This window comes from Phaethon lepturus, unplaced genomic scaffold (genome assembly GCF_000687285.1).
Source record: "Phaethon lepturus isolate BGI_N335 unplaced genomic scaffold, ASM68728v1 scaffold11650, whole genome shotgun sequence".
NCBI lineage: Eukaryota > Metazoa > Chordata > Aves > Phaethontiformes > Phaethontidae > Phaethon > Phaethon lepturus.
In genome coordinates this window covers 1-16,825 of record NW_010511219.1, presented here as the reverse complement: position 1 = coordinate 16,825, position 16,825 = coordinate 1, and the positions used below count along the sequence as shown (strand labels likewise).

Genomic DNA, 16,825 nt, shown 5'->3' with positions numbered 1-16,825 from the left:
GTGTAACAAACCTAGCCACGTACCACGTGGAGTGTTCTTACTGTTACCTAAGTCAAACAAAACAGCAAGTAAGAATCATATTGATACTGGGTCAAAAGAGTTACTACTTCTAGCTGACAAATTCACACTCATAATGACTTTAACAAACAAGTTATCATTTAATTGCCTGGTATACAGCATCAAAAAGGATCAGGACAGTGTGACTGAGTGTATTAGCTCTGTCCATTTTACAAAAATGCAGTTGCCAGGTTGAGATCTTGAAAAGCTCTCAGCCTTGATCTAACTACATACACTGAATTCAACCTTCATTCTTGTTCAACCAAAGCAATGTACAGACAGAGGTGAACCCTCCCACAAAACCCAATTCCAAAAGTTAATCTACTTACGCCCTGCCGTTCAGGGGTCATGGTTTTTCTAGAGAGATATATTCCAAATGGATATATTAACATGCCTCAAATTCAGGTCAGGTATCGAGCAGGTGGGACTGGCTAAGAAACTACAAGTTCTACGTCCAGTTCCTACAGACCGTCAGTAAACACTGGATGCCTTCTGCTCTATGAACTCAAATTTCTTTTTTATGATTGATATTGGCAAATTCATTACGAATCGTTCGTTACTTCATGAACAAGATAATTAAAAGAACCCAAAAAACAAACTCAGAGAGAAGTATGGGTTTTCTTTCACTCTTATGTCCAAGCATAACTCATGAGACTGATTTCTCAAGTTTAGTGTGTCAATGCTAAGGCTCACACAAATCACAGAGGTAAGAAAGCAGAATTCAAGTACTGCCTGAACACTGTGAAAGGCCTGAACACAGGACTCCAGTGAGTTATCCCGTGCCTAGCAAAACCAGCTCTGATTTTAGACTGACGAGTCTCCTGTCGTATGCATCCTCTGTGCAGAGCTTTATTATCTTTTTTGGCATGACACATGTAAGCTAGTGATGTAAGATCTACAAGAAGAATGATTAAACTCTTCACTGCTGCCCAGCACATTAGACTTGAACTGGAAGCACTTTAGAGAGATCTAATGTGATACTCACTCAGCCACGGTGAAGGCCAGCTCAAAGTTCTGCTTGCGATTAGCTGGGTCAAGCTTATTATAATCAAAAGCTTCAGGAAAGAAAGAATGCACAAGAGCACAGAATGCCATCCCATCATTCCAGCTTGAGGAGAAGTTCTGGAGATCAATGTGCTGTCATGGTGAAAAAAACACACACATTAGTGCAGCATGGGGGAACAGGGAAGAGCAGCTGCTTTTGCTCACTGCAGTTTTCTGTCCTTCTCTCCCACTAACCAAAGCAACAGAGCACAGGCTTTATGTTTTTCTTACCCTCTTTGTATATCCATTACATTATTTGTATTCTGAGGAAAAAATGGCACGCTTAGCAATGAAAGTCTTTTGCCTGAAATGCCCAGATGCAAAGCAGACACACAGTGAGGGTCCCTGATCCAAAGCCCACTGAAAATACTGGGAAGAATCTTATCAATGTCAGTGAGCTCTGGAGCAGACCCAGTGCACCAGCTTAGCATCTGCAAAAGCTAAGGACACTGCTTATCCCTGTGAAGTATTTATAATTGAAGAACGGATCATTTTGTGACTGTGAATAACACTAGATAAAGACTATGCTTGCTTGCTTTGCTTTTCAGTAAGGCCCAATTCAATGCCTGTTTACACACAGATACGTAGAGATATAAGAAGAAATATAGGAAGAATTATGCCTACTGCAAAACCTGATTCTTAGAACAAATGCCTATTGTTACTTTCAACTGCCACAGAAATGTTATTTGGGCTCTTGCCTCATGCTGTTTTCCCATCATATAAAATCTAAGCAACAGCTTTTCTGGTAAGCAACTAACAGTAATTTTCACAAGTTCTGCTTATGTATACTATAATTTAGAGTTCAGTAATAACAATGCACATTTTACAATAATGCTGAAAATGTATTACACACACCAAAAAAAAAACCCTAGAAAAAAAAATTTTCTCCTGGAAATTGCTTTGGCAATTGCTGTTTAAGGTCAGGTAAAGTTACTAAAATCTGAACTGCTGAATTCTTTGAGGTATACTGATGTTACTTCACAGAAATTAGCTCACTAACTCCATATGATTCAACCTCAACCATCTACTATAAATTCACTTGTCTAATATCAGTAGAGTACTTCAGTCTGCTGTGTAACAAAAGGGCCATAGTCTCCACGTACTGGCAAAACATTATTCAGATCTTGCCATATATAATGAGAATGCAAAAATCACAGCCTGCAACTAAGAAAAAAATGTGTGAGTGTATATTGAAGTCTATATCTATAAGCACAAAAATGTAGGCTTTCAGACAAACACTAATGCATTGCTTTGACAGACATACAGAATCTCACTCATGCAATCACTGACTGTCTTGAAGTGCTGCCCATGCAAACCATGATATTTGCATTATCCACACAAAACTTGATGACCTGGACGAAGTTTAACTCATTGCCTAGCATGTTTTAAATTCACTTTTTGAGTACGCTCTTTTGGCAAATTCTCCTGAAAAAGAGAGAGGTGAAAATGATAGCGTGTCTTCACCTTGTATCCTATGGTTTTTGAGCGACACCAGTCTAACAGAATTTGTTTAATGCTGCTAGCGCTGGCAACCCCAAAACTCTGCGACCTCTTCAGCTTAGCTCTGCATTCTCCTTTTCCTCTGGAAAATTAACAGAGACCAGATTAAATTACATTCTAGAAAAACATAAACCTACTTGTCAGCAACATCTATGCAACCTTGCCCAGGTCAGCCCCTGTCCAGGTGGTATTTGAGAAACGTCAATTTGTTGGTCCTGCAAGAAAAACTCATTTTCATTTCACTAAAGCCAGGATTCCAAGCCCTCTTCTATTTAAATCATAACCCACCATGGTGCATAAAGAACAGTTTATGCTTTTGGTCCCTAATGAATGGCAACAGAAAGTCACTATATTCCCAGTGAGAAGAATGATGGAGAAGGCAGCTTTGGCCCCTGCCTCTTCAGGTGAACAACTCCAAAGCCAGAGGAATCTGTAGCTGTGAGTTTCTGTGGCTCAGTTTGTCAAGTCAGCAAAGCTCTACATGACCTCCTATCATCCCATAGCTCAAAATCCTACATTGAGAGAGTCCTCCCACCCAGCTGTCCTCTGCTGGTAATAACTAACAAATTAGTTTCCCATTAACAAACCCATTCTGGAGACAAGGGGTGTGACGTACTTCCCACCATCGTGTTCAAACTTCTCGAAAAGTGCTTTCCTGCCCTGTGTTCCTGTAGTCATCCGTGGGAGTGTCTGAGACCGCACCAGTTCTCGCCTCCTTTCAACTTGGCGATGTACAGCAGGAGGAGAGGAGTGAGAGCTGGGGGTCAATTCACAGTAACTGTCAGTGGCACTGGAGAAACATAACATGAAAAGCATGTGGTTAAACAAAAAAGTAACTCTCTGCAGTGCCAGAAGTCAGCATAAAGGTCCAACTATTGCCTACTCTAAACCTCCAAAAACAGCCGTTTCAACAGGACCTGAATCAGTCAAAAGCAATTTTAGTAAAACTCAAAGTTTTATTGACAGACAACAGCACTTAAGTATAGAAGAGCCTAAAGTACTTTACAAATGAGACATAGCTGGACAAGTCACAAATGCTTTATAACACTGAATAGAACAACAATTAAACACCTCTAGGAAAAAAGAAAAAATAAAAGCGGGGGGGGGGAAGTTGTGGCCACACAGGAGCACTAAATCCCTTTAATTTCTAACTTTGGGGCTCCTGGAGGGTAAGTCACATTTTAAAAATGGAACTTGAAGAGTAACTCAGGAAGTACTTTTGAAATTTTTACTTATAGTCCACAGAATCCTGAGCTCATGTCAGCGTTGCTTCAGTGACTGCAAACTGGTAATTTGATAGAGAAATACAGGATTATATTCTAATTTGTGTTTATTTAAGTCACAAACTACTTCATCAGCATTAGTGAAGTAAGCCACACATTGCATTTGGAAATGATCCCCATGACAGAGATGGGGAAATCGAGGCAAATAGCAATGACATCAGTGTCACTCATTAATTTCTGGTACAGATGGAAGTCAGATCTGACAGCAAGTTCTCTAGGGTACTCAGTGTATCATGACTCAAATATCGAAATGCTGATGTTGGAACTAATTCAGGAGAAATGTAATGCCAAACTTGGGATAATTTTCAAGGCAGATGCAAGCCCAATTTAAGAGATTTAAATTGGCTGTCCTCCCATTTTTCTTGATGGATATTTTGCATGCTGAGGCTGCCTGGATATGACAGTAGTAATTGTGATACCATGTAATCCTATACTAAGCAACTGCGACTCCAAGTTAATCAAGAACGTGTAGTAGTCCTGAATCCTCAGCAAGGCATTTATCTACAAACTAAACTCTAGGCTAGCCAAACTAAGCATATTTGATGGAAGTCATATATTGGTTTCCAAAATAAGCCCAAACTACAAATTTCAAGACAGCCGAGCATTTTTAGGTTTTCAAATGGCTTGATAACTTGTTCCCTCTAACAAAAATCCACCTCTGGCACTAATAGTTTTACTGACTAACACTGTAACAATGCTGAAACCCACAATTAGGTCTGCTCTAAATTGCTCTACAAAAGATTTTTATCCCTTCCCATGTCTGTTCCACTTCTCCCTCAGGAAAGTTCACAACCTTTAATGGGCTTAAAATACAGCATCTGGGACTTACCCGTTTTCCAAGCCAGCAGAACACCTGTCCCTTGAAACTATACTGACCGCAATGGCCTAATAGAACATCAAGAAAAATGCATACCTTTCACCAGTTTTGGTTCCACTACTCGTCCCATAGCTCACAGTTGAGACAGACTTAGTGACAGAAGTGGTATTCTCTGTATAAAAGCAGGAAAAACAAGATGCATCAGGGCAGAAACTTCTTTTATCTTCTTTCCTTATACATTTTCAAACCATTTCCTGATAGATAGCCACGCATTGATTTTTACTCACCACAGTGAAAAGCTGCAGGCCTCTGTCTAACTTCCAGTGTGAGCTAACACGCTGGGGAAGGATTTTCCCCACGGGTTCAATCCCTCTGCAAAATTGCTGCACTGCAGGTAGGATGGTGTAAACATACCAGAAAGGGCTGTGAGAGGATGCCTTTGATGAAACTGCATTGGGAAGGTTGGATCCTTTCAGGCCCTTGTGCAGACCTCAGAAGAGGGCACACTGCCATGGACATTTCAGTGAAAGGAAGAAATGGTGCTACAGGTCAGCTTGCAACAGTCATTCAGGCAGACATAAGGAAGCCTGCCATGATTGGGAGCATAATTTAAATTACCTAATTTCCACCAGGAAACATTTTAGTTTGTAAAGCAGAACAGACTACAGAGCCTGCAGAGGTGGCTTAAAACCAACTTTCCATCTTTTTCCCCCCATCCCTGAGGTTCTACCTTTTGTGCTTTGCCTCTTAGAGCCCAGCTCTGGATTCTAGCTATGCTCTGTAAACACAGAACAATGGAGTGGCTCGCTCAATTTTAACACACTGAAGTCAAAACTTGTTGCATAAGGCAGCAACTCATTTATTGAGGGCTCCTTCTATGCACAAAGAAGAAAGACTGGCATCTCAGAAGCAATCCAATCTGATCACCGTCCAAACAGCTTGCTGAAGATGCTAAACTCTCTCCACTGATTATAGAAGGAATTCAGACCAACTAGACTTCTCACATAAAACACCCTGGTAAATGCCAGCATACAGATGTGACAAATTTGGCACCACAAACGCCAAATATTTGTGCAAATCTCAGAGATTTTAAGCTGTGGAGGAGTGTGATACCTATTCTGGATGAGCGACATCTTTGCTAAACTGACACTTAAGACCCCTGTGAAATATCAGTACATTATGTAGACAGTAACAGCTTGGTGACATCAATCAGAAGTACTTTTGGATAGAGCTCAACTCATCTATTTGGACTGAAATTGAAAATCCTTAAGGCATTTTGTCCTTTGACACATTCACATACAAAGGAGACTACTTACTGCTATGCTGCTCAAAGGAATTTGCTTCAGCATCCATCAGATGGGCCCACCACTTTCCAACCGTCATTACCTTGGGTTCAGTCACAGTTTTCACTTGGTCAGCTGAAATCTTCACCACTCAAACTGTCTGTTCTGCCACACTTTTCTGGCACCTATTGTTTCCACTGCAGAGGTTGCCTAACGGTACACGTGTATACCACTGTGCAAATAAGGATAAGTACCCCTTGCTTTGAACCGACTGAAAATCTGATACAGACCAACAAGTTTCCATGATACCTGGGAAACTGAATCTGCATGCAGTCTTGCTAGCAATTTCAATATTACCATGTACCTACTAATCGGAACTACATGCTCTGATCTGAATCTCCAAACATGGAGCATGGAAACCCTCTCAATTTGTGTTGCATAAAGACACACTGACTCACCTCCAGTGGCAGATGAACCCATTGTTCTCAATGTACTTGAATTCCAGGCCTTTGCTGAAACAGGAAAAAAAATAAAGACAAAGGAAGGCTTTGCTACATTCTTAGCTGTAGTAAGATAAAAGTTTAAACAATAATCTGCAAATAATCCCTATGTCTTGCTGGCAATTCCATCTTGTCTGTCTCTCTAATTTCTGACCCATATATAGTCTGATCTGTAAGTGTCACTATCACTAAAGGTATACGAAATACAGCTCAAAGATGAATGACTTCAATATGAATGAAATGAGATTTTTTTTTTTTAACTCAATAAGATTCTGCAATCACTCTGATTTGTATATATGTCTCAGTCTGCCATTGGTCATTCCTCCCTCCAAGGAGTTGAACCTGTTAGCCAAATATCTGCCTAACTTCTCAAGGGGCCTCAGGTCTCAAAGCATGAAACACTCCTGCAAATTTCAGTAAGATAGCTGGCCTCATTGAAGAGATACTTATTGAGTAACTGTACTAGAAGATAGGCTGCACTATGAACCCAACTATATTAGGCAACAAAAATTCTCGGCAGATCACAGAGTTGTAGAACGTTTTGGGTTGGAAGGGACCTTAAAGATCACCTAGTTCCAACCCTGTTGCCACGGGCAGAGACACCTTCCATTAGACCAGGTTGCTCAAAGCCCTATCTAACCTGGCCTTGAACACTTCCAGGGATGGGGCATCCACAAGTTCTCTGGGTAACCTGTTCCAGTGTTTCACCACCCTCATAGTGAAGAATTTCTTCCTTAAATCTACTCTAAATTCACCCTCTTTCAGTTTAAAGCCATTACCTCTTGTCCTATCACTACATGCCCTTGTAAAAAGTCCCTCTCCAGCTTTCTTGTAGGCGTACTTCAGGTACTGGAAGGCTGCTATAAGGTCTCCCCAGAGTCTTCTCTTCTCCAGGCTGAACACCACCAACTCTCTCAGCCTGTCCTCATAGGAGAGGTGTTCCGGCCCTCTGATCATCTTCATGGCCCTCCTCTGGACCCGCTCCAACACATCCATGTCCTTCTTATGCTGGGGGCCCCAGAGCTGAACACAGTATGCCAGGCGGGGTCTCATGGGAGTAGAGTAGAGGGGGAGAATCACCTCCCTTTATTTGCTGGTTGGCTTTCTGGGCTGCAGGCACACATTGCTGGGTCACATTGAGCTTCTCATCAACCAACATCCCCAAGTCCTTCTCCTCAGGGCTGCTCTCAATTAATTCTCCACCCAGCCTGTATTTGTGACAATTATAGCCTAAAGCTCCACTTAGGACCCACAAAACTCTAAATAAGAGTGTCCATGTAGCCATAGAAGCAAGGTTTCATAAGTATGACTGGGTCACAGGACAATCCCCATAGCACCAGTTTCTGGAAGTAAAGAAATGGGACACAGCTTCAGCAAACAAATTATTTTTGTTTTTTTTACCTGACTGGTTGGAAGTTTTCACTGCCATCACATTTTTGCTCTTGCTCTGTCCTAGCAGGCCAGCAGACACATTAGTTGTTCCTGTTGAACAGATGGTCTCTCCTGAAAACTTCTCCGATATCCTGGTTACTGCAGTAACGGGAAGGTGGGGCATCTGTAAAGTGACTGCAGGGGCATGGGCTTCAGGGGAAGACTCTGATACATGAAAAGAGGTCAATTCATGGGAGACTTTTGCCTGACCTAGTGAATAAAAAGAAAAGGAGAGAGGAAGTAAAATTATTTGCAAATTTGTAACAAAGTTACAAACCAATTTCCATGCAACAACTTTATTTTACAAGTTATTGGAATTATTCCACCTAGTTCTCCCTGTGGGGCATTATACCCACACTGCAGAAACAACCCCAGTGTAAGTGATCCTTGCAGCAATCATACCCGTCTTACATGAATCTCAGCAAGAACAACTTTGTCAGATCATTAATCCACTAGCATCTACATTTGGTAAGCTCTTCCTCTGTGCAGCTCCCGCCCCCAATCTCCTGCTGTGGGTTAGGAGTCAGCATTCTTGTTCTTTTCATGGTTTTATGAAATGCTGTGTGCCTCAATTTTCTCTAAAATGGAGATAGTTAAGTCCTTCCTCCACTGAAGGATGATGGAAGTGGACAGGTAATCTGGAAAATGTTTTGGGATGCAAGGCTACAGTGACACTCAGAATAGCAGGCCTTATCACTCGTGCCCCAAGATAATGTGGCAGTAATAGTCTCTCATTTATGAAACACCATAGTGCATGCTTAACAATAAAGTTTAAAGGTTAAGCTCCTAATTAGGAAATAAAGTTAAATGATATCAGTGCGACAGTACAATATCCATGCTGAAACCATAGCAGATTCTAATGCTTTGAACACGAGAGCTGCTCTACAACTGCCAGGATCAAGCATTTTACAAGCAGTGCTACTCCATTTCATGCCCCGTTCCTACCTGATGAAGACTGATGCCCATTTTCAATGATGGAAGAACTAAAAACTCTTCTAAACTCAGGTTTGTGGTGGTCATCCAGGTCTACACTCTGTCAGAAGAGACAACAGACATGACAGCAAAATTTCAAATGTATTGTAAAAGCATTACATTAAGTAAGTATGTTCCTAGAACTTTACAGCTGCATCATAATCTGCAACTTCTGTAAGGATTTTTTTTTCTAGGAAAAGCATCTATTTTTCCCATAATGGTTGCCAATATAATTCCAGAAAACTCAGCCAATAATTCCAGGGCCAGGGTGGGGGGGCAGCTTTGGGGTTTTTTTTTTGTTTGTTTGTTTTTTGTTGGGGGGGTGTGTGTCTATGTGCAAAACATCACGAGCGACTACGTGATTTCTGGTTGCAGGAACTAAAGAAAGAAGAAAAGAAGAAACTGCTTTACAGACACATGATTACTTAAATTAAAAATTTTAGCTTCTAAGCAGCAGCATATACAAGCAGTAAAGATCTCCAATACAAAGTTAATGAAAAATTTTTAATTTTATGAATAAAGAAAAAAATCTGTAATGTGTCCTTATCATCAAAAATTCTTATAAACTCAATCCAAACAAGTTTTGTGTTTTTTTTTTTAAAGACAGACAGAAAGACTGACGATAGATACTGAAGATTTTATACTGCAGGCAAGTATAAAAGCAACATAACATAATAGAAAAGGAAAGTGGCAGGGTGTATACATGCAATAACTTAACTTGTCTCTGCTTTTCATACACAGGGAATATGGAGCAAACTGGTGGTTTGATTTTACTTGTTTATTTCATAGTTTCATCACAAATTATTAGAAAAATTTATGTATTTTCCCACCTTATAAATCTCATCTAAAATACAGAAACCATATGATCAATTCAAGATAAATCAACAAATAGTTTCTTGGAACTTGTCTGCTGTTCACCATGCATCTGTTTACACTCATCCAAACTTAATTAAGAACAGCAGACAACAACGTTAACACACCTTGGACATTTTTTTAAAAGCATTTAATCTTGTTAGATGCCGCAGAGTGCACAGACTGTTTTAATATCCATTACTTGAGATACTAGAACTTTCATTACCTCAAGTACAAATCACAGTCAATTCCTGCTAACTATGGTCTGAGATCTTGCTAAGAATTTCTTAACTAGTGCTACATTACAGTAAGGCAGCCTACACACAATTTTGTCTTAGGGTATACAGTTGTGGGCTTAAGATTCTAATCCTCCTAGATATTTAAGTGTCAACCTGCAACTGATTGCAATGGAACACAGGTGTACATTGCAGAATTTAAGCTACACACCTACACTACTAAAGTCAAGGAAAATCCTTCTCTTGACTTTAAGTTTGGGCCCAACATTCTCAGATCACAATCAGTATCCAGGCTTTTCAAAACTACAGCATAATTTGGAGAAACCATTAAATGGGAAAACCCAATTAACCTGGGGTCCTCAAGATGAGGATCTACTGCCTTGTGAGCAAGTGTCTTACAATGATATATTAAATAAAACACAGAAAGGAATGGCAGCAAGACACTGAGATACTGGGAACTGTCTTTAAGGCTCAGCTTGGATGGTGTATTTTACTATATTGGGTTGTATACTATTTTTTAACCTGGGGTCAGATTCTCACGTCTATTTTTTTCTATGCTAGGTGAGGAAAAGAGATAGGATCACCTGGATATGATTTGCAAACAAAACAATACAAAGTTCAGAAGAGGCCTGGAGACTTCCTGAAAATGTGGAAGATGTACTCTCAAAAAAGACAACTTTTAAAGGTTTCTCAGCCAGGAGCTTTCATTTAATTCTCTTGCCTAGTTTCTAAGTCACTGATCTTCCTGGGGTTATATATGCATTTACATGCTCCACTAGAGAAGAGCACAGAGGTTACACATGATGAACCAAGATATTCCTTAGTCTGTTTACCAATAAAATACGTGAGGTTGGTTGTGTGTGTTTTTTAAAAAAAAAACAACACACCAACAACCACCACGCAAAACACCATGTTTTAGCACAATGTTACTTATAGCCCCGTTAACAAGACTGACAGATTTACGCCGATGCCCCAGTGAAGGCTTCAGGCGCACCTAAGATAGCTGTGAGTTAGAATGTCTATTCCACAACTAGGTTAGCCTGCATTAAAACACACTGCAAGTTCTACAAATCAAATCCGTAATGCAGTTCAGTATATAAATCCAAACAAGGAGAACTTTTGCTCATTTTAATTTCCCTCTTTCTTATTAAAAAAGAGAGGAAAATAAACTAGATTGGGGAATTTGGAACGTTCAGAACTTCTCACTCTCCCAGCATCTAAACCGTTCTTACAAGAAAAAGCACTACAATTCGGTTTTCTAGGCTCCACTGCTTTTTCTGCGATCTCACCCATTTAGAGGCTTCATTACAGACAGGCTTTCAAAAGAGTTCACATCCAACAAAGCTGCACTCTTTAGATAGATTTTTTAACTATCTTTAGATAGGTCTTTTGCAAAGCTAGTCTGCAAACTTTTTTACAACACATCACCAGAAGAACTTCTTTAAAAAACATCTGTCTCTCCTGATAATCAAAAATATTTTTCATTTTTATACCATCTGCTATCCCCACACGGAATGCTTCTGTACACACACACACACTCTGACTTAATGCTGCTAAACTAGATCTGTGTCATTGTATCCAGATCTTTTAATTTGTGAAAATAAAATTATTCTGAAACTTTCACATTTGTCAAGAAGGTGGTACGCTGCATGAGTAAATTTAGGTATCGCTAGCTGCCAGGATTAATTTAAGAAAAGTACACCAAATATTAATTACACAAACCATGCAGAATCAGGGGTTCAGAACTTTTATTGCTGTATTTAGTGTAATTGAGATCCTAGTCAACAATTGTTGGCCATATCCAGAACTGAAATGTAAAGCACAGCTAATGCAGCTCCCTAGAATGTACCCATGGCATACAGTTAGAATTGTTTAGCCATTCCTGCGAACCATTATGACCTGAATGTGTCAAATGTCTCTGTAGGCTGTAAATATGAACCTATAAGCTGGAGGGGGTGGGAGTCAAATGAGGTGGTCATTGCAAAGATCATGTAGCATCCTACGCACTGAACTGGCTTCCTAATGCAGTGACAGGTGCTGCATTAATTTCTTTCATGCAAACCTGATCACTGCATTTGGGCTAACAGTGCTGGGGAAGAAACTGATACCAGGCTGGAGGACGGGGAAGGCCAATGGGCTGATAAAACACTGTGAGGATCTGAGATCAGATTCTACTGTGCATTTAGTAGTGCCAGGCTAAAGTAGTTTAAAATCCACTTTGTTTGGAGATGCCAAGCTTCTGGTAGATCCATGTTTGTAACAATACTTCCTCTGTCAATGTTGGCTATATAGATTGTAAATAGCAGAGGGACAGGTACCTCTATCTGTGCTTAATAATGAGAAGGACTCATTTGTACAACTCACGTAACAACAACATGATGAGGAACTGATGTTGGAGAAAAGAAAGTTAACGCTAATGTTTTCAATGTCTTACTCAGGCTTGCTCTTAGAACTAATCTCTCTGTAGCTCAGAAGTCTCCATGTAACGTAGGGTGATAACACTTTCCATAGTTGTAGGTCTGCTGGAATCCTTCCTTCACTGCAAAGAAGTCAGACCTTGGAGATCCATAACTGGAAGCTGCCATAAAACAGCCAAATATCATAATCCAGCAGTGAGAATCCCACACATTCAGAAAAAGTAAGCACCAGATCATGAGAAATAACTGAAACGAAGCACAATTTTTCTTTCCTCTCTGAGCCTCTAAGATGCACATCTGTTATGGCTTCAAGTTCTTGCCGGCAGCAAGGTCAAACTGTAGAATGACAGAGAAAGGAGATTCCTCTCTCTCAAATCACAGAATCACAGAATCATTAAGGTTGGAAAAGACCTTTAAGATCATCAACCCAACACCACCATGCCCACTAAAACATGTCCTGAAGTGCCACGTCTACACGTTTTTTGAATACTTCCAGTGATGGTGACTCCACCACTTCCCTGGGCAGCCTGTTCCAATGTTTGACTACTCTCTCAGTAAAGAAATTTTTCCTAATATCTACTGTAAACCTCCCCTGGCACAACTTGAGGCCCATTTCCTCTCATTCTATCGCTAGTTACTTGGGATGAGAAATGAGACATCTCAGCCATCCAGTCTTTCATAAAAGCACCAATTACCAAAAGGGTCATTTCTTGATCATTGGATCTAGAACTGCTGATTATCTGTGAGAGATACCTCCCTCTCATTACACATGCCAGGTGAAACTGATGCTTCACTTTGGTGAACAGCAAAACCACCACTGACTTCCGCAAGGCAAGATTTGATGCCCTGTTCCTTGCATATAAAGACATCAGAATCGGGTGATGATGAAATGTGTGAGGAAATGCAAACAAGGCTGCTAGGCACCAGCAAGAACTCCACCACATTTACCCCTTAATTCTTCTACTAGAAAGCCACTGTCTGTCAGATAACACAAGTATTCTCTGTCTGTAACTGACCCTGCAGCTTGAAGAAAAAGCCTTGAACGCCATAAGCATATTAGGGAAGCTTCTGCACGTGGAGTAATCCCTGAAGAAAAACAGTAGAAGTACTTTCCATAGATACTTTTTTGAAGCAAGGCTGGATAAAAATGGACAGCAGGGAACAATTCTACCTTGGCAGCTTCAGCAGGTGCCCACAGCTATGTCACTGTGAATTAAAACAAAACAAATGAAACAACAACCACAAAAGTAATATAGATAAGGATCAAGGCAACCTTGGAATGCCACGGTTCCAAAAGGACACGTGCAGGAAGTGTAAGAGAATAATAAGAAGGAAATGGAACTACCAGACTTCCTTTATCAAATATAGGACTTGAGATGGTTTAGAATCATAGTATGTAATGCCAGGTGTCTGCTGTATCTCTTAATCACCCTGCCTGTATACCCCAGGTCATTACGTCTCATGCAGTTACTCCCAGGCTGACTAACTGTTGGGTGCCATCAGGCCACCACGGCAAGATACCAATGGGAATATTTATTTAGATCTTCCCAGGTGGTCATAGCCACCTATTCATCTCTCTGCTGCTTTGACCACTGCAGGCAGGTTCCCTGCAGCAGTCCGTCCAGCAGTCTGTCCACATTGTACAGAAACTCTTCTGACAGTATAAAAACAGAACATCCTTACAGTATTTTTAGTCCTCTCTGTTCACAAAGGCATCATGCTCAACCACACACACTATGGAAAGATCGTAAGTGATAAAGCTCCTGCCAAAATGTAAGATCTGATCAACAACAACAACAACAAAAAGCCAAAATGCTTCCTTTCTAATAATCACAGGCAGGGAGGAGAGAGACCTCAGTGACTGCAAAGGATGACAAACAGCAACAAACTGCTCAGTGATGGATAAATCCTCAGTAGGGGAGCCATGGCTCCAGGATCCTGCTTTAAAATTAATTCTTCAAACATACCCTATTTTTCACCTTTGTGAAAGCAGCTGTCAGATTCTGGCCTGATTAGAGCGCCAAATTGAAGTTTGGCATCAAAATACCAGAAAGATTCACCTCCAAATCACAGTGGCTAATGGCTGTTTAAAATTCCACCTAAGTCAGCACTTAGACTGTTATATACCAGATTTCAAGGACAGCATAGCAGAGATTGCCTGAAGATTAGAATTCAAAGGAGATTCATGCACTTATTTCTGAACTATGCTTGAAACGCCCTGACTTCACTTTTTTCAATCAAATTACATTGAAAAATACGCTAGCAATATTAGAAAATAATGATTCAGACACTGAAGATGCTCAGAAACTCCCCTATCTAATCTGCAAAAGATAGCCTTAACTCTTATCCCAAGTATTTTGATAGAAATGTTGAAGGCAACAGAACCCAGTCTTTTGCTGAGATAAATGCTGCATTGACCTCACAGTAAACAGGATCTCAAACGATAAATCTTTTCATGACCAAATAAGCACATCTTGATTTGCTACTATTTCCAGGTCAGTATTATTTGCTCCTCGTATGTCACATTTACAGAAGTATTTACTAAGGCTAGAAATGTCACAAATTTTATCACAGGTACTCGTTTATCTGAAAACATACACAGTGTAATTTATGGTACTCTGTTTCAAGCACTTTGGTCATATAACCAGAAATTGCAAGCAAATGAAGGAACACTTTCTTCTTTACTAAGAATCTGGGTGACCAGCACAGTGACCAAGGCTTGCTCTTCATCCATTTCAGCACAGCCACATCAGAGCCTTACCCACAAAATCATGTTTTCACTGCATGCATTTGGTGTGTGTAGCTCTAGCTGCATCTCTTGTGGTTCTCAGTACTGAAATTCCTTCTCGGTCAGCTATGCTAACTCAGGAGGGTTGTCCAACCTTCCGGGGAAAATTGTTGGGAGGGCACTGAAGAACTATCAGTACTTAAGTGATCTTCCCTGAATCCTCAAAGCAAAGTGGGAAGGTTACGATCCAAACAATGCAGACCAATACCTAAAGCTGGATATTGCCATCACCTCAATGCAAGACTTTTCACAGAGTGTGAAGTACACACTACAGTGTAGGCAGTGGTGATGGATGGTGTGAGGTACCACACCTGGTCCCTTCCATGTCGCTCAGCTCACTTCTATTCCTTGCAATACAAACAAGCATGGATGGCTCCATGGCACAAAAAGGAACGGATCTGGAAACTGTGTGTATGCTGCTTACCTTTGTCACATGTGGGAAAAGGCAGCAGTTGCCACAACCACGTTGGAACAATGCATCAAGCAGCAGCTTTAACCTTTCACTTGCCCAGCTGTGGGAAGCCCTATGCCCCCATTCTTGAGTCAGTAGAATGAAAAGGGTTGGAATGCAATACAGACTCTCAGCTCATTCCCACCAATTTATCTTTGAGTGAATTTAATTTCCAAGCTTTTATTTTCCACTCCCAAAGCTTGGATAGACCACAGACCAGCTTTTCATGCTCCCACACTCTTAAAGACCCCTTAAGACATGGCTTAATCAAGATTACACAAAATAGGCTGTCATCTGTGAAAGCCAAGTCTCTAGTATCACTCAGTTTTACATGACTAAATCATGGTGTGCTCTCTCGCTGGCTGGCACCCTCTGGTGTCAAGGATTGTACAAGAGCTCTCAACTCTTTCCACAGAGCCAGACACATAGAAAAAGTATTACACAAAACGTCCCAGTGCCAGATGAGCTTTACACAACTGGGGTTTCTGTGCGCCGAGTCACAAGGCTCCGCTACGCTGCAGAAGGAGTTTTATCACTGGGAGGAATGTGCGTGTTTGTGCTAGTTTAGGTCATGGAGACCATGACAGCTTGTGTGAGGCCCACCTCTCAGGGATGAGCTGCAGCAGTGGGGGACAGTGGTTGTGTAACAAAATCGTCCCACTGCAGGATGCTAAGTCACTGTCTTAAAAAAAAAATTGACTGCCTGCTATATGCTGAGCTGTTCTCTTTGTAAGCTTGCCAACTGGCAAACAGCATTGCTAGCACAACCCCGAATCGAGTCCAGAAAGGATACACATTCACATACATATATACATTGATAGCTGAGACTGCCTCTATTTCTCTTTTTATTTCTAACCACACTGAACTGACAGCTTGCTGCTGCTCTAACCAAGATCCCAGTTTGACCAAGCAGTGCCATAACCAGGAACATCTCCAGGTGGTATCAGGGCCACGACCATTTCTCAGAGCACCTCCCAAAAGCGCATTGACTCTGCACTGCAAAAGAAGAGCCCCGCGTCCCTAAACACTCCCCCATGCCAGCACAGAGCCTGGCAACACCTGTAAAGCATCCACTCATGCACCCTTCTTGGCCCTCCCTCCCACTGCCTCCCTGGCCGCGGTCAGCACTTACTTGGCTCCGTCCAGCGACCGCTAGCTTGGCATGGCTAGAGAACCTGCCGCCGGCCAAACGCT

General features: G+C 41.1%; 1 protein-coding gene across 1 annotated transcript in view; it reads right to left on the bottom strand.

Moving 5' to 3' along the window:
- Positions 1 to 16,820, bottom strand: part of SMTNL2 (smoothelin-like 2) — a gene marked incomplete at its 5' end in the record, with an annotated part of 18,920 nt that extends 2,100 nt beyond the window's left edge. Inside the window, 7 exons of the mRNA XM_010283209.1 lie at positions 1,043 to 1,194; positions 2,566 to 2,683; positions 3,218 to 3,391; positions 4,798 to 4,873; positions 7,886 to 8,125; positions 8,861 to 8,948; positions 16,764 to 16,820. Of these exons, the coding sequence (XP_010281511.1) occupies positions 1,043 to 1,194; positions 2,566 to 2,683; positions 3,218 to 3,391; positions 4,798 to 4,873; positions 7,886 to 8,125; positions 8,861 to 8,948; positions 16,764 to 16,820 (905 nt within the window). The remainder of the gene's footprint in view (positions 1 to 1,042; positions 1,195 to 2,565; positions 2,684 to 3,217; positions 3,392 to 4,797; positions 4,874 to 7,885; positions 8,126 to 8,860; positions 8,949 to 16,763) is intronic.
- Between the last annotated feature and the right edge of the window lie 5 nt (positions 16,821 to 16,825).